Here is an 18,923-nt window from a genome sequence, read left to right on the forward strand (position 1 = left end):
CCACTTTACCGAATACGATCTTCTCGGTATTACCAGGTATCACCACAGTTTCCGCTGATCTTACATCCATTCTTCCTGGTCCCTCGTCTGGAGATAACATGAACTCTTCATTTCCAATATTTAAGATATTTCTCTGGTGATCGAACGAAAATCCATGTTGACGAATCACATCCATGCCCAAGATGAAGTCATCTTCAATATCTGCCACTAAAACGCTATGCTGGAACTTCAAATTTCCTAACTTCAGTTCGACGATAGCCTCTCCGTACAACGGCCATTTCCCCCGTAACTGTACGTAAACACACTCTTCTTCTCAGAGGCACCAGCTTCAATCCTTGCACTGAGTTAGCCCGCACCAACGAAACCATAGCGCCAGTGTCCACTGTCATTCGGATTCCCTTTCCATTGACTTTCCCGTCGATCACCAAACTGTCAGCGGTTCTTCCTAGATTTCTAATGGAAAAAATCCTTGGGGCTCTGTTCTCCCCAGTCAATACTCGCCCCTTAGTATTGACTGATTTTAGTTTTCCTGGTGCCTACGTTCTCTGGATGGTGAACGGGATCGCATTTGAACGCGGCAATACCGTTTAATGTGGCCATTCCTGCCACCTCTAAAGCACCTTATGTCCTGGAATCTTCTCTGGTTTTCTGTCTGGGTGTTGCTGACTCCCTTGTTTATTAGTAGCTCACATAGTTTGTCGACTTTCTTACACATCTCCTCCAAACCTCTGTGAGTGTTTTCGGGCTGTTCCTCGACCGCTACCGATCTTATCTTCGGTCTAGGGATGGCGCTAAAAGCAGCTTCGATTTCCAGCGCCCTGACCAGTGCTTCGCTGCTGGTAGAAAATCGGGATATTTGCAGCGCCCTCTCTAATTCGTTGTCCCTCAGTCCGCTGATAAAGCACTGAGCAGCGAGTTCCTCCCTAAATCCTTCCGGTGCTTCTGGATATGCCAGGTGTACCAGGCGACGTAAGTCTGCTTCAAATTCCTGCAGACTCTCTCCGGACCTCTGCATGCGTGTCTTGATCTGGGCCTGGTAAAGTTGACGTCGATGTTGGTCGCCATATCTTCTGTCCAGTGCAGCAATCAAAGTTTGGTATTGCTGTTGTTGGGCTGCAGGAATAGTTTGCAACAGTTCTAGGGCAGGGCCACGCAGCGCGATGTCAAGTGCTGCTGCTTTCTCTTGGTCAGTCCATCCATTGGCAGCAGCCGCTGCTTCAAACTGGCGGTGGTACATCGTTCAGGTGGTTTGTCCATCGTAGGTCGGGGCCTTGAGGTTCGCAGTTCCATGAACGCCAGGTGTCTTTACTTGTACCTTGGTCTTCTGTAGGTCCATCTCTAATTTTTCCATTTTCTGCTGAAGGCGTTCCTCAAGATCTTCTACGGCTTCTTGAAGGCGGATGACTTGCCTTTTTCCAGTTCTTCAAAGTTCTTCTTAAATCGGTTTTGATCTTCTAATTTTTTCTTTCTGGCGACGCACTTCTAAATCTTCAACAATTTTCTCCAACCGTTCTTGTCTAATTTCTTGATTTTCAAGAATTTTCTGAAGCCGGTCCTGTTCTTCTTGTTTGTCGTGCTCTCGTTGAACTTTGAAATCTTCGAGAATTTTCTCAAGCCGGTCCTGTTCTTCTTGTTTGTCTTGTTGTCGTTGAATTTTCAAATCTTCGAAAATTTTGTCTTGCTTTGGTCCTGTTCTTCTTGTTTTTCTTTCTTTTGACGCGCTTAAACTTTCTAACACATTTTTCTTGATTTTCCATAAGTATTTTCTGTAGACGGTCTTGTTCCTCTTCTTTTCTCTCTTCTCATATTCTCCATAAAATCGCCCAATAATTTGCTTACTTCCTCCATTTTCTTCGCTTGCTCCCTTGTACCAACCATAAAAATACTTAAATTCGGTCTAAAATCTTCCAATCCACTTAATTTCTTCTTAAAATCCTCTTGAATCGCACTTCCGACACCAGGATTGTTACGGATTCCGTGGGTCCACTATTTAAACTCGACGATAAAATACTTAACGAATTTATTTGTTTCACTCTGTACACACAACTTATACTATTTACAACACAACTTATGCAACTACTATTACTCTAACGGTATTTCGCGGTATTTTCAAACTTCAGACTTCAGACTATCTTCAGACTTGTCCAACTGTCAAAGCGCCCTTATATACCCCCTGGCGATGGTTTCTGGAATTTTCTAAAAATTCTATAATTTTTTACTTTCTATGAATGCGCCAGGTTCCTCAATGCACGTTGCGATTATTTAGCAGTATGCAGTTATGCAACCAGTAATACACCTTGACATTGCCCTTCTTTCAAATTTGATCGTCCGATCAAGGTTTCCTATCTGGTATCTCTTCAATCGATCCCAGATGAACTACTTTCATCTTACTTCTAGGGCTGCGTTGAATCCGGTACACAACATCATTTATCCTCTTGATGACTGTATAATGACCTTCCCATGCTGGAGTTAACTTTGGGGACCTTCCTTTCTTGCGCTGTGGGTTATACAACCATACCCTATCGTCCTGTTGAAATCCCGTAGAATTAGCTCTGAGGTCGTAACGAGCTTTCATCCGGTCACTGGCAGTATGCAGTTATGCAACCAGTAATACACCTTGACAATATATTCAATTTATAGGTAATAACGAGCAACTTTGCTTTTCTATAATTAAACGTGACAACATCGACTTTTTTTGCCCGCGTTCCTTGTGCTGTTTTAGATTCGTTTGTCAGATATTAGGTGAGGCTAAACCTTAAAATTTTCTCACCTATTATTCTGCGACACATTATCCTTTTTTTTAATGGTACAAAACCTATTACAATTAGAACCAAGATATTTGAAAAGTTCTCAAATGCCTATTGCCTGAAGAACTGCGGGTATGGATCTCGAGATTCAGGATATCAAACCAATGCCTTCTATTAAAAGATCAGCCTACGGGCGGACTTTTGTTTACTTCATCAGCTGTACATACTTAGATATTGGGTTAGATTCCGTTTCATATTTTGTCGGTTGATTTTTGGTTTTAACTCTTTGATTTTTGGTATTATTTATTATTGTAGTGCAAAAAACTAATTATTTTGGTGTTGAAGTGACATAAACTACTACCAGATATATGGTCACTCTCGGTTTCGCATAAAAAAATAGAAATTAAAAATTACACGTTGTGTAAGTGATTTAACCTAAAAGTGCCCATACATTTTTTACTTATCGTGATTTTTGTTGTTATTGTCTTTAAGACTCTAACAATTCATCAATAAAGCTTAAGTGGAGTGTGTTTTTGGTGCTATGCCTCATCTTTTTGTTGTGTTCCTGGTGGAAAGGATAGTTACTAAGGATAGTTATTATACTAGGCAGTGCCTAAAGTGTCCGGAAGAGCAAGAAAAGTGGGTACGAGTTATAAATCAAGAGAATTTTATTGAAAATATCTTTAATAAATTTAAAATAATATTCTCCCATGATGGTATTAATGAAAACTGGACAATTATGTTTATTTTATTCATATTGTGGAATCTCCACTCCAAGTAAGTTGCTGGTTCAGCTTCGATAGATTCAAACACGTAAGTTGGTATTATGATCTAGGGAAAAATAAAGAATATGTGTATTAAAGATCATGAAAAAGATTATTATTTTGAGTTCAAATTTTAAAAAAGATTTTTGTAAAGACAAGACTGATACAGTTTAAAAGAAGAATGTGTTTTTGTTTGATAATATATAATGTATGTATTATTTATAATACCAAATTAATATCAAATATTTAAGTGATGGCTGAATACAATATGAATAAAATAACAATAAAATTGGTATATTTGCATAATACAAAATTAAGTTTTAAGAATAAAGGTGTTACTAAAAATACTAAGAAATTCATATTTATTTGTTTTAATTGGTCTAATGTTATTTACATTTTATGTAAGAATTATACCGTATCATCGAAAAAAATCGGCGTCTAGTTGGCTTGGAAATGAACATCGATGACATGCCCTAAATAACTGTACACATAAAATAATTAACTAGAATTTTACAATCTTGGAAAATTTGATATTCTTGAATCTTGTTTCTAAATATACTAAATTTTTTGATTTTCTTGGGATTTAGGTTCGGGAAAAACGCTGATTAAGTTTTCATTTGGTTTTTCATTATTTTTATTTGGTTTAAAAAAAAAACGGTTCGGCTAACATTATAGCCTTCGTCAGTGTTGTGTCATATGAAAAAAAAATAGTGTCGAATATAATCCAAAAAATTACATATAAAATATTCACACCACGCACATAATGTTTACTGCGTACTGCGTACTCCATAGTCAATGTAGATAATTTTAGTGTTAAGAATAATAATTTTAAAAAATGTGTGGTCATGTTTTGATTAGTTTATATTAGTTTATTAATTGCAGTAAATATTATGAGGTGGAATTATATTGTATATGTAATTTTTTGGATTATATTCGACACTATTTTTCTCATATGACACAACACTGATGAAGGCTATAGTTAGCCGAAACGTTTTTTTAAACCAAATAAAAATAATGAAAACCCAAATGAAAACTTAAATCAGCGTTTTTCCCGAACCTAAAAATCCCAAGAAAATCAAAAATTTTAGAATAATTTTACATATAAAATGCCAGCGATCTTCATTTCATAGCCATCGCTGACGCCTTTTTTAGATAATATTGTATTATTTGTAAATATAATTTTTCGAAGATTGATACTTGCAAGATATACATATAAATTTTGTGAATGCAAATAATAATACATCACTATTATTAGATATTGAATGTTTTTTGTTAAATTAGATCGATTTTCAAACCCCAAAATTTAAAATATATTTACATTTTACCCATTATGTTATGTACCTATACACTATTTGTACATCGTAAAACATTTGCTGCATTTGTATGGTTCATAGTTTATTTGCCAAAGTATTTATTACTATAAATAGGTATATATGTTGTAGTTATTAACTGTATATTATGTATATTTCATTTAAACTATATCATTTTTAAAATACAAACCAAAAATCTGAGGAATAATTATGTTTTCCATGTATTCTACAACATATTTATTAATCCGTTATATCTAACTAGCGTGACGTCATAAATCTCGCCCGTAGGCTGATCTTTTAATAGAAGGCATTGATCAAACACGATATTGACAATACATATTCTTGTGACAGGTAACTAAAGGAGGGTTCACACCTATTATACATATAATGCTGCGTTTACAACTATAAGAATTGTATACATCAACATTGCCTGCCTTGCTTCTTATCGTTAAATATTGCGGAAATTTTTGACTCCTTACTGTCTGTCTTTTTTCAGTTTCATTTCGTTTTAGAAAAGGGTTTTCAAGTGCAGAAAGAATAATGATATCAATAGGATTCATTTTAAAGAAAACACAAATTCAACACCCCTTCGGCCACTTTAAAATAAATAAAATAAATCTTACCGGCAAAGAAAAGACTAACCTTCAAATTTCAACAATATTTGTTGTGTTCCATTTTAAAAACTGCCTAAAATTCCACCTTACCTGTGTGTAATCGAGTTAAAAATCCTATATCTAATAGCCATCAAATAATTTAAATTTATTTGCCCTGAATGTCCAAATCAAAACAAAAAGACTGTTCTCAACACCGGCACTTTAAATTCATGAGTCATGCATACGAGATCGAGACGTTGTCGCTAGTGATGGGATAACTCGAGCGAAAATTCGCTCGAGTACTCGATTATTGATATAACCGACATCGCTCGATTATGAACGAGCCATGCAAGTGATGAGTTAAGAGCGACGAACGCAAGCGATCCTAGAATGAAATAAGTTGAAATCCGATTTTAATGTGACATACTCGACAAAAAGCCAAGCGAATTTTCTACATACATTGCAGGTAGCAAATTTATACGACACCGTATATATAATATATATATATATATATATATATATATATATATATATATATATATATATATATATATATATATATATATATATATATATATATATATATATATATATATATATATATATATATATATATATGAATGAACAAAATTCTACAGCTTTAGTGTATATTAATAAATAATATTTTCTTGCTTGCTTTGGCTGTGTATTTTTTCTAATTCGAAAAATCGAAAGTAGAGAAAAAATTTAAAAAAAATAAAAAGTAAAAAGAAAATTGTTTTGCTTGTCGTAAAGGGGGGAACCAAGCTCCACTCCCACAACCGGTTTCTGGGCCTACCCTTCATCAGGTGGGCTGTCCAGGGGCTGGTTCTCACCGATACGGCAAGCAAAACTTCTTCTATATCAACAGACGATGTCGTAAACTGTCGGTGAGATATTAATGCATCTCCCGTCAAAAGATGGCAAAGAGCGTTTTTCGGCCCGCTTAAATATATGAAATGAACAAAATTCTTACAGCTTTAGTGTATATTAATAAATAATATTTTCTTGCCTTTAGCTGTGTATTTTTTCTAATTTCGAAAAATCGAAAGTAGAGAAAAAATTTAAAAAAAATAAAAAGTAAAAAGAAAATTGTTTTGCTTGTCGTAAAGGGGGGAACCAAGCTCCACTCCCACAACCGGTTTCTGGGCCTACCCTTCATCAGGTGGGCTGTCCAGGGGCTGGTTCTCACCGATACGGCAAGCAAAACTTCTTCTATATCAACAGACGATGTCGTAAACTGTCGGTGAGATATTAATGCATCTCCCGTCAAAAGATGGCAAAGAGCGTTTTTCGGCCCGCTTAAATATATGAAATGAACAAAATTCTTACAGCTTTAGTGTATATTAATAAATAATATTTTCTTGCCTTTAGCTGTGTATTTTTTCTAATTTCGAAAAATCGAAAGTAGAGAAAAAATTTAAAAAAAATAAAAAGTAAAAAGAAAATTGTTTTGCTTGTCGTAAAGGGGGGAACCAAGCTCCACTCCCACAACCGGTTTCTGGGCCTACCCTTCATCAGGTGGGCTGTCCAGGGGCTGGTTCTCACCGATACGGCAAGCAAAACTTCTTCTATATCAACAGACGATGTCGTAAACTGTCGGTGAGATATTAATGCATCTCCCGTCAAAAGATGGCAAAGAGCGTTTTTCGGCCCGCTTAAATATATGAAATGAACAAAATTCTTACAGCTTTAGTGTATATTAATAAATAATATTTTCTTGCCTTTAGCTGTGTATTTTTTCTAATTTCGAAAATCGAAAGTAGAGAAAAATAAATATAAAAAAAAAAAAATATATATATATATATATATATATATATATATATATATATATATATATATATATATATATATATATATATATATATATATATATATATATATATATATATATTTATCCGTTGCGTATCTGAGGGACAAAATTTTACGACCTACATCGACAATGCTTTGAAATAAACTAAATTAAGCGATCAAGCGAATCGCTCGTCGCTTGCTACTTGCTATTCATCACCGAAAGAATATGTGCCTACACACCCAAGTGCCAAATATCTCGCCTCAACCATGCGATAGAGAATGCGTACCCCCTCGTCGCCCGTCGCGTCACCGGCGTCACATGATCTTAAATCGTTACTGCTAATAGGTAGGCAATTCGAACTTTCCAAGCTAGAATTATTTCGCCGAGTCGCGTTCTTTTTGGGCTAGGTTTACGCGGCTTATGTTGCGCCTGTATCTGGATGTATTTATATAATATATATTTTTTTGTTTTATTATTTTAAATGTGTTATATAATTGTTATAAGTTATACTGGGATTAAATAAAAAGCTACATACAAAAAATAAATCGTTCCTCCATTTATTGGTGAGGCACGGCCTCGGAGGCCTACCCTGACGAGCCGCCACACTGTGGTCAATTTTTAAAAATTAACAGGAAAATATTAAAAAATCTGATGAGGCTAAGCGGCGTCAAAAACTCCATAAGTAGGCTTTGAAATAATTGCTAAGAACATTTCATTAACAAATATGTCAAAGGTCGTTGCGAATTTACTGTTATTTTGATTGAAAATAGTAGTATAGTTGACAAATTAAACTAAATAATCTTGTTATTTGCACCTGAATAAAGTTTTTAATTTGCGTATTCCGTGCAAAAAGTTATATGTCATTAATACTATCTAAAATGGAAAGAGCAATATTGTTGTTGGTAAGTTTTTTGACATTAATGTTCTTCTGTTGAGTATTAAATATGAGTAAATAATTTTGATATGGTTAGATTTTTTTTTAAATTATTAGAATATACATTTTTTTAATGAACCAGCAGAAAAAAGTTTTATGAGGTTTCAGTTTTAAATAACGTTAAGTTGATAGTTAAACCATTAGACAACTTTACCAAACCTACAAATTTACTAGTCTCTAGTCCTAGTCCGTCTGTTAAGTCCAGACCATGTTTTAGGACGTATTGCCCATATTAAACGCTTGGAGGTTGTTGACTTTTTAAAAGCAACTGTTAGCAAAATCTGTAAGATCCATAGTATTATTCTTATAATATGATAATTTTTAAATATCTAACATATGCAAATGATCGCGATCAAAATCTATTTAAAATAAAAAATAACGAAACTTTTCCAAGTTTTTATTTATTATACACCCTGTATACGACCTGTTCTTATTAATTATATTATTAATGTAATTTTATGATACCTAACATATAAAATCGGATATAGTTATTAATCAAAGTTAAGTAATTTTCACTAATATTTTTTTCCGGCTAATTTGACAAAATTGACCACAGTGCGCCACTGTCGCAAGGTCAAATTACGTTAATAACTGGTTAACACTTTGGGTTAACGGTTCGCATACACCTTAATAGAAATTAGGGATGTATAAATGTATCGATACTTTAATATCAATCTCGATAGTTTTTTGCGTAACGTATCGATATGTCGGAATATCGATACTTTTAAGAATTACAAAATTTATTTGCCTAGACTGTAAATTATTCGCTAAATTATTTGTTGTTTTTTTTAGGTACGCACGCTCAAATTTGTGAAAACTTTGGACATGACGACATTAATAGAGGCGCAGTTTTGAGGCATTTGGAAGTACACAATGACGTTTTGACAGCTACGATAGAAAGTAAGATTTGATTTTTAATTTAACACAGCCTTTTTAAAATATATAGTCATAATTTTTTAACTTTTGCATTAAATGGCGAAACTCTGTATATATATTTACACAGGGTGTGAACAGTGAAAAATTGCGATAATAATGGAAGTTGGTGGGAGGTGATTATCTTCTTTATGTTTATTGATTTAATATAAGCACATCTCATCATTTTTGAAGATTCTGACTTTGACAAGAGAAAATTGTTTCTGTTTTTGTTTGCGGTTGTTCTTAGCAACCGCTATAGCAGCGCCAGATCGCGTGCAACGGTCGCGACCCAAAATCATTTTGCGTCCCAAAATTTTGACGAGCTTTCCAATCCAAACTTGTTTCATTTATCTATGGTGTGAAAGGCGTTTTTTTTGACAAAAAAACTCGATTGACAACAACCGTCAATTTATAAATAGGTAATTTAATACAATAGTAAACTGGCAACAAACAAAGTTCCTACCAGCAGTGTTCATACAAATATACCGGAATAGGGAATGCAATCCCGCAAATGCGGGATCCCTCTAAGATTCCGCGGGATCAAAGTTGCGGGATTTACCGTGCGGGATCCACGGGATCAATACATTACCAAACATTACTACTGGGTAAGCGAATTGATCTCGATTAATATCAAACCGCTTCGTTCCGGGCCGATGCGTCGACGCTCGGAACCCGGGGGATTCCCCTAACGGCTTGGCCATTAAAAATAAGTGAAACAGGCTAGTTGTTAGATTTCTTTCTGGCGTATGTGCGTAAGTGAAGAAAAGCGTAAAAAAAACTAGTACTTGTGGACAATTTCGTCAAATAAATTGCCGGACATAATTATTGGGACCAGCAAAATTTTAGGGTAAATTTAAAGTTGAATATCTCTTGAACTAAAAAAGATTTTGGGATGCGGTTTGGACCAGGTTTTAGATGAATCTATTGTGATTAAGATGCTGATGTGGTTTTCGAAAATATATTTAGCGAATTCTCGTATACAGGGTGTTTTATAAGAGTGTGAAAATTTGATCAAGAATCTTTTTTACCGCAAATTTACAGTTTTTAAAAAATCGAAAATCTGTATTGAAATTTTTTTTCGAAAAATGTGCATTTTTAGTCATACGTATGGCCCTAAATGGTACAAAAAGCTCTGTACATTCTGCATATGCCAAACAATTATTGATATAGAGTGTATCTAAAACCAGATAACTAACACAAGTTAAAAAAAATTTCAATCAGAATAATATGTTTATTTATAAAATAAGTAGATAAATTATAATAAAATTTAAGTTTATTTAATATTATATATGTATACCTCGGTGTCCAAATTTCTGTACAGCTAGTTTAATATACACGCTATATCAATATATCGTGGGCCTATGCAAAATGTACAATGCCTTTTGTACCATTTAGGACCCAATGTATGACTATTGTTTACAATCCCGCAATTTTGCGGATCCGCGGGATTGATTGCTTTAATCCCGCGGGGTTGCGGATTGACATTTTGGTGCGGGATTGCATTCCCTATACCAGAAGATTAATAAATGCAACATTTATGTAGTTTTAAAATGGGACAAAATATTCTAAATTCAGTAAGAAATAAAATTATCTATGTACCAAGGGAATTATAAAATGTTAATAACCTTTCTTATTAAACATTTTATATGAAAAAAGTTTCAAAAACTGAGTCATTTATACACTTTTTATATTAATTAATAATTTTATTAAAAGTGATTTTCAATGTGTAATATCTATTGTACTAATGTGTTATGATTTAATTAAAAAAAGTCACTTAATAAATAGTATACAAATTGATCATTCATTGAGCTTTGGACGATTATTGATAATAAAATTACATCATAGTTATATCACTGAACAACAACTTCATAATTGTTTATTTTGTAGTTTTGGTCTTAATAGTTTTAATAGGAATAATCATCTATAGACATGTAATTTATTATATTATCTCATGGATTTAAACAGTTCAGTCTTTTTTCAGATATACAGAATGTTTTTCAAGATAATATCGAAAAGATGTAATATTTGAGGTAGATTACAGAGTTCATGGAATAGCACAAACAATATAAACAAAGATAAAATCTGTTTATTGATAAGTAATTCATTCGAAATTACACTGGCGCCAAATACTAATATTAGGATATGAATTAGGCAGTGGCGACTCGTCAGGATGGGCCTCTGAGGCCGCGCTTCGCCTTTAAAATGGAGGGACGATTTATTTTTTGTATCTAGCTTTTTATTTAATCCCAGTATAACTTATAACAATTCTATAACACATTCAAATCATCTGACTATTGACTATTGAAAAGTGCAACAACGTCTCGATCTCATCGATATAACAACGTCTCGTATGCATGAATTTAAAGTGCCGCTGGTTAGGCCGGTGGTAAGAACAGCCTTGGGAGACTTAATTAGGGCATGTTTTTATTTGGACATTTAGGGCGAGAATATAGGTATTTAAGAACTTTTCAAATATCTTGGTTCTAATCGTAATAGGTTTCGTACCATTTAAAAAAAAGGATAATGCGTCGCAGAATAATACTTCATAGGCATGGTTGGGTACCGACTAACTACGCGTAGAAAATTAATTTTCTACGTGTATATAGAAAAATGTGTAGAAAATGTAGAATATTAAGTAGAAAATATATAAAATCTGAGAACAGGTACAAAATTAATTTTGTATATTTTAAGCTGTTTTTTCTCTTTAGAAGTTTTTTCCTTTGTATTTTGTTTATTATTATTATATAATAGTTTATTATCTCTCTATTCTGTGATGGTATTAACTCCCTGAAGATAAGATACAGTAATTGATCTGAAGACTTTCTTTGAATATTTTTTTCTATTTAATATGAAGACCGTACAAAAAAGTCTGAGTTTTATAAGTTTTTGTTCCTTTTTTTTAATTTTACCCGATATTTTACCATAGAAAGCTTGTGGTTTCATAAACTATATACATATAATAATAATTATTATTGTAGTTTATAGTTTTTAGTTTTATTATGTTAGATGTTATCTTCTTGTAGAACTTTTTACGTAGAATACAGTGGCGTAGTCTGTTTTTCTACGAAAAAAATATTTTTGAAAATATGAACTAAAGTTATGTTTTTTTGAAATGGAACGCCCTGTGTATTTATAAACCATATGATCCGTCTTAATATGAGCTTCTCAAAAATATATCATTCTATACAGGGTGGGTCAATTGAAACTTTCCACCCCAATTTTTCTAGTTTAAAATTAAAATTTGGAAAAACGCTCAGACACGTCGATTTAGTTTTCGAGGGGGAAAAGAAAATATCATAAAATCACTTTCACACCTATAACCCCCAAGGCGGGGGCGGAGTCAGCCCTAAATTCTTAAATGGAAAGGGGGGCCGAGCACAGGGGAACTGTTTACATTTTATGCGAATGCCAACATCCTATTGTTATTGTTTGTTATGTTGCCAAGTCTATCGAAGCTTTGTCAAAACCTTTGTTTATTTTTAATTTTGTATACGTATATTTTGGGGAAATCTTAAGAAAATAATAATATAATTAGTTTACTACATTTGAAAATTTCGATATTTATAATTTTATTTAGTACTTAATAATATTCAAGTCAAAGATTACAAGAAATATTTGTAAATTTCGTCATTTTTACATCAACCGGTTGGATTAATTTTTAATCTGGCAACGCCGCTCTTTTGTTATAGTATTTTCTATAGTAGGGGAATTGGATGTGGTCAGCAGTGTCAATAAACAGCTGATTGGCATGATCAGCTTTTATTTTTCCGTATTTCTTAACTATTAATAAACTATTAGTGTATAATTGTTTCATTTTATACAAAGGACCAAAATTAGCATTTAAAATGGGTCTATTGGCACCCTGTATTTATTTTCACTATTTACTGCAATATTTAAAACATAATTTTCTTATTAGTAGGCCGTGATAATTAGCAAAAAAATCAAAATGGTATTTACTAAAATAGTCATACACATATTAAAATTTTATTTGGGATTAATATATTTTACTTTTGAATTGTTACCACTGAATATATCTTTCTTTTTCTTTATAACGGAATTTATAACGGAACGGGTTTGCAATTATCTAAAAGCTTGCATTATTAAAGCATGTTCTAGGTGTTCGACATTGTTGCAGTTGCCACGATATATTTCGTATTTCAAAAATCCCCAAAATCAGAAATCGAGAACGGACAAATCTGGGAATCAGGGAGCCCATCGTATGGGTCCATTGGTTCCAATTTATTGATTTGAGAAATAATAATCTAACAAAATTCTAATATTTTCAAGGTTGTGTGGGGGAGCCCTATCTTGCTGAAAGTATATTTCACGTAAATTAGCTAAAGAAATATCTAAAGGTTCCGGCACGATAGCTTACATGATTTACAAATAGCGGTAGATAGTTAAGTTTCCCTAATACATAAAGAATTTATTAGTGGCTCCCAAAATAAAATAAGAGACAGATAGCAGTATACTTTTAGTAATTCTTTAGTTTCTTTTATTATCAACCAAGGCCTACTAATATGATTTTTTAATAAAAACTTTTAAATATTGCAGTAAATAGTGAAAACAAATATAAAGTGATATATATTTTTGCTTATGGCAAGCCATATTATATAATTTATAAATATACAGGGTGTTCCATTTAAGAAAACATAACTTTAGCTCATATCTTTAAAAATATTATTTTCGTAGAATAACAGAGTACGCCAGTGTATTCTACGTAGAAAGTTCTACAATAAACAGTTTTTACCTTCTCGATACTTTTAGCATTAACAGAGATACAGGGGGTGTCCCAAATTGCAAAATTTTCAAAATGACCCTGTAGCTCAGAAACGAAGAGGGCTATGAAAATTTGGTAACAGCATCTTCCGTTTGACAAAAAAGTGGGATAGGTTTGTGCAAACCGCACCCTTCTATCTTCGTTAATAACGGAGATACCGTATGATTTCAACTAAAATGGGACACTGTACATATCTATTTAAAATAATATGGAAGTTAATAGTCGAGTTAATAGTTAACCTTTTTTTGACATTCTATATACTATCTATTTGTTAAATAATAAATAACAATTTGAGATATCGTTTCACAAAACGAGCTACTGAACTTCTATACCCAAGTAACAACAGTTAAGATTGGCTAAATCGGAGCGAAAGTGAAGGAGCAGATAGACCATCAGTCACTCTTGAGACCGTGCACTTTGGACGCTCCCTTATTTTTTTTAAATTTGTTTAAGATTATATAAAAAAGTAAACTACATGGACACAAATATAATATCATTCAAAGAGTTGTTTATTGATAGTGAAATCGAACCAGTGGGAATATGTTGTTTTTGCCTTAATTTGTTTATAGCAATGATTGATTTTATTACCACGATAAGTATTGCTTGCGTAAGTTTTTACGTGTAAAATATATGGCATGTGTTTGTAGATGAAATGTAATTATAAGTTGTATATGTGTTTCTCAGAATATTCGGTGGTAATAATATCTAGTATAAATAAAGATAATCTATAATAATATCTTATCATATTTGCGCCAGTTATAAAATTAATGACATACTTGTCGCGTACCTATTTTTATGTAGGATTTACAGAGAATCTCTTCAAAAAGTGCGTTATTTCTGGTACTACAGTACATCTGCTGGATCTGTGTCTATGAAAGGAATGCGGACAAAAAACATTTAAATAAACAGCAATATATTTTATACGTCGACTTGACGAGTACGTCACCGCAAATCGCTCCGCCCACTCATTTTATTGGCCACTTGCAAATTTATCGAATTTTTATTGATGGGACGCGTCGTCTAATTTTTTACGAAGAACATCGAGAGAATATCGTTTCCCCTCACGGATACCGCGTAGCTACAGAACGGACAGACGTACTGTACTCTAAAGCCGCGTATAAATATGCCGAGGCAAGTACGAGACAAACTCGAAACGAGTATGAAACGAGGCTATAGCAAATTCTTTCCAAAAGGCGTACTAATATGCCGAGACGAGGACGAGGCGAGTCAACCTCAAGCGGAATTCGTCATATTATAGCCTCGAGCCGAGCGATTTAGCCTCGAGCAGAGTCCCTGCCCAGTCGAACGGCGTTGTCTCGCGGCTATCCATTTTCAGTGGAGCCTTTGGCGAACCCACAAAATTCTTCATAGGGCTGTGCGATACTGAGGCAGTATCGATATTTTGGTATCGGTTGTATTGAATATAAAGTATCGATACTTTAAAATATTGATAAATATATTAAAGTATTATTCGATACCATTCAATATTTTAAAAAATTAATTAATAAATTTAAGTATAATGTGTTTTTTAATTGGATTAGGATCGAAAAAAATCAACAGAAGTCCTTTGTTTTAAATTTGTCGACGTTTCGCAAAATTTATTTGCATCTTCAGGACACTACAAAGTTAAGAGAGCAAAATACAATCAAAAAATTTTAAAAATTTAACAAACAACTTAAAACACATATCAGTGGAATTCCACACATACACAATTGGTAAAACTACCCTAATGTTAACAATTAAATAAAATATATGTATATGTTATAAACTTAAGATCGCTTGTAAATAAAAATAATAAGGGATAGGGCCAGAATATAATCAGGATATTTTCTTATTCGCATTTAACGAAAAAAATCGACGATGGTGGCACTGTTTTATACAAAAAACTACCCGGATCAGAACTAAATCAGTCATAAACGATCTCAAATTACTAAAAGCACTTGGAAGAAAATGATAAAACACTTAACCTAGGGTTGGCAACTTTGAAAATAAAAAATAGGGGCGAGAGGATAAAAAAGGCACAGGCGAAACATTTTTGAAACGTCGCTCAAATGTCGAGAATTTACCAAAAAGTTATATAAACGGTACCTATGCGATAAATATTTAAAATACACAAAAATATTTATACTCAAAACTTATTAAAATAAAGCAAACCATTGTCAACAAAACTTTTTTTCAAGACATAAACTAACAGTAAGTAAACATAAAATTACATAAAAGACACAGATTAGCAATTCTTTAAAGCATTGTGGCGATAAACGAATATTATTTATATTTTGAAGTTGGTATGTAACAAAGTTTTCAATACGTGAGAGAAAAGAGGACAATCAGATCGTGGGCGCCGGACAGGGGGGGCAAGAGGGGGCATTTGCCCCCCCCCTGGATCACTGAAACAGTAAAAATAAAAGCTATCTTTTTACATCCATCTGTAAAAAAATAATCATTATTACGAAATTTTGGTAATTATTGGGAAAACTGGAAATCGTCAGATTTTCACCAAAATTGGTATACACCCTATTTTGAGGTCGTAGATTACGAATCTGAAGGCCGAATTACGAATCTTTTTCTTGGCGGTCTCTTACCGTTTTTCAGAAAAGCGGAAAATTATTTCAACATCGAATTTTTCTTAATTTCTCATATTTTTAAGGTTTTCTAGCACATATTTTGTTAGGTATTCAATAAACAATGATGTTATTGCTATTTTCTGTTACTTTTTTAACTAATTCTATGCATAATAGAGGAAAATTTGCTAAAATAAATTTGTAAACAATCTGAAAATGTTGGGTTATGTGTTTTTGGCATTTAAAGCAACGTTGCCAATGCTAAACCTAAATTTAGCGTGATTTTTTCGCTCATTCTGGGATTACGAAAGGCGGTCGCCAGAAGAACGGCTCCTTCCCATAATTGCTATTTTACCAACGAGAACTGACTATTTATAACCACGAAGTTGCACGAAAGAGATTTGATTGCATTGCCTGTCTTCCATGCGGAGGGTGTTAATCTTTTGTTGTTATATTATATCAAAAAAAGATTAACCCCTCCGCAAAGAAGAGATGTAAGCAATGCAAGCAAATCTCTTCGTGCAGCTTCGTGGTTATAAATAGTCTTTATATTTCTTTGCGGAGGGGGTTAATCTTTTTTTTTTGATATAATATAACAACAAAAGATTAACCCCCTCCGCATAGAAGTTGAAACCAATGCAATCAAAACTCTTCCGCGTAACTTTGTGGATATAGGTAGGTAGGTATATTTAATTATTTGTCGATCTCATAATAGGAAATTTATTTAAAATCCCTAATCACCCGAAAAATAGAAGATATGGCAACGTTGTAAATTTTCAAATTTCTAGATTAGGTTTAGAATATATTTGTCTCTCTCATAACATAGGAGAGAGAAAGAAGGATATATCAAATGTCAAACTTCCATCTGGTCTCAATTTTCTTTGTTATTTTGTTAGGAAAAGTGTTTTTCAGTAAAATTTTGGACATTTTTCTATCCCCAATCAAGTGCAGCTTTTAGATAAACTATAATATAACGGAAATATAGTGAAATGATTACTTTATAGGGCCGAAATAAAGAAAAATTCAATGTTGAAATAATTTTCCGTTTTTCTGAAAAACGGTAAGAGACCGCCAAGAAAAAAGTTCAGATTCGTAATCTACGACCTCAAAATAGTGTGTATACCAATTTTGGTGAAAATCGGACGATTTCCAGTTTTCCCAATAATTACCGAAATTTTTAGGTGTTACCTGTAAAATAATAAAAAATGTGTTTCAATTTTTTATTCATTTTTACCTTGCCCCCCCCCCTAAACTTCATTCTTCCGGCGCCCATGAATCAGATCAAAAAGAGGACTGTTTCTGGAATAGAGGACGGTTGGGAACCCTATTTTAACCCCCTGTAGCTACGAATCAAAGCAGAATTGGATTGGTTGATATAAAAAATAAATCTTATTTTTACGTGAGGAACTTCCCCACGAGAGATGGAACATGTTTTTTGAAACACCCTGTATATGTTTGTTTAATTTCCAAATAGGTAAAAAAACAAGCTAGATAAATTAAAGGAATTCATGATAAATTTAAATTATATTTGGACTGTTTACATTAAAAAAAACTGGAGAACGCCGACAGAGATACCTGGAGATAACAGCACGGCAGCGGCGGCGGCGGAGCCTTCTGTCAGTGCCGTTTTTTTGAGTCTTTAATTATTTTATTCAATAATATATTTTGTATGTGGTTTGTATATCTATAAAAATTTTAAATAGAGTAACAGTGCTTTCAGATGGAGCGGACCGTACGCGCAGAGCGTCCGCACGGATGTTCTTTCAAGATAGCTCATCCGGACGGAGCATACGCGACCCAGGTGAAATTGTTCATATAAGCTCATGGTACTTGCTCGAAGTCGCGGACGCTCCGTTCCATTTGAAAGCGCTGTAAGATAAGACCTAATTCGACTTTATTTATTTAAAAAATTAGAAATTTAAGTAATTAAGATTTAAATTATTAATTTAAATCTACATTTAAATGCCAATAACTAACATATATTGTAAATAATATATCTGCATTTCTTCATTTCTAAAGTTGTATATTTTTTCAAGGTATTCAATTCGCTACATTATTATTCTATGGCTTTCCATCATTGCAGCACGCTTATTAATAATTTTTAAAATATTATTATGTATATAATTTTAAATCTAATTCCCAGTTTTTTAAACCTTCGCCGTAATGTGCTTTCTGAACAGGGTTTTTTTAAAGCTCGGAGAGTATTTTTTAATTATTTCTATGGCGGGAACTTTATTATTTTCATATTTGCCTTAAATTAAGTTTCTTAGTAGTCTGGATAGTTCAAATTTCTGAATTTTTCTATATCGAATCGTTCCTTTCTTTGTCGATTCCCTTTATTTATGAAAGTACCGTAAGGAACTTCTGAGAGCATGGCCACCTTTTTCAACACACTCGATTTGCCTCTCTTATCTTCTATGCATCCTATATGTAAAGAAGCTTGTTTTACATCTTTAATTCCGTTCAGCAGAAATAGCGCATAATTTACGTTTGAGCCGTTAATAAC

The 18,923-nt window shown here is 33.1% G+C and overlaps 1 protein-coding gene across 2 annotated transcripts in view; it reads left to right on the forward strand.

Annotated features, from left to right (window-relative positions):
• LOC115877482 (cation-independent mannose-6-phosphate receptor-like) overlaps positions 1-18,923 on the forward strand; it is a 42,842-nt gene that overhangs the window by 6,254 nt on the left and 17,665 nt on the right. For both annotated transcript variants that reach the window (XM_030893667.1, XM_030893658.1), the window contains one exon: positions 8,954-9,061. In XM_030893667.1, coding sequence (XP_030749527.1) covers positions 8,954-9,061 — 108 coding nt within the window. The remainder of the gene's footprint in view (positions 1-8,953; positions 9,062-18,923) is intronic.

The sequence above is a fragment of the Sitophilus oryzae genome, unplaced genomic scaffold, assembly GCF_002938485.1.
Source record: "Sitophilus oryzae breed Bouriz unplaced genomic scaffold, Soryzae_2.0 scaffold_1060_pilon_pilon, whole genome shotgun sequence".
Classification (NCBI taxonomy): Eukaryota; Metazoa; Arthropoda; class Insecta; order Coleoptera; family Curculionidae; genus Sitophilus; species Sitophilus oryzae.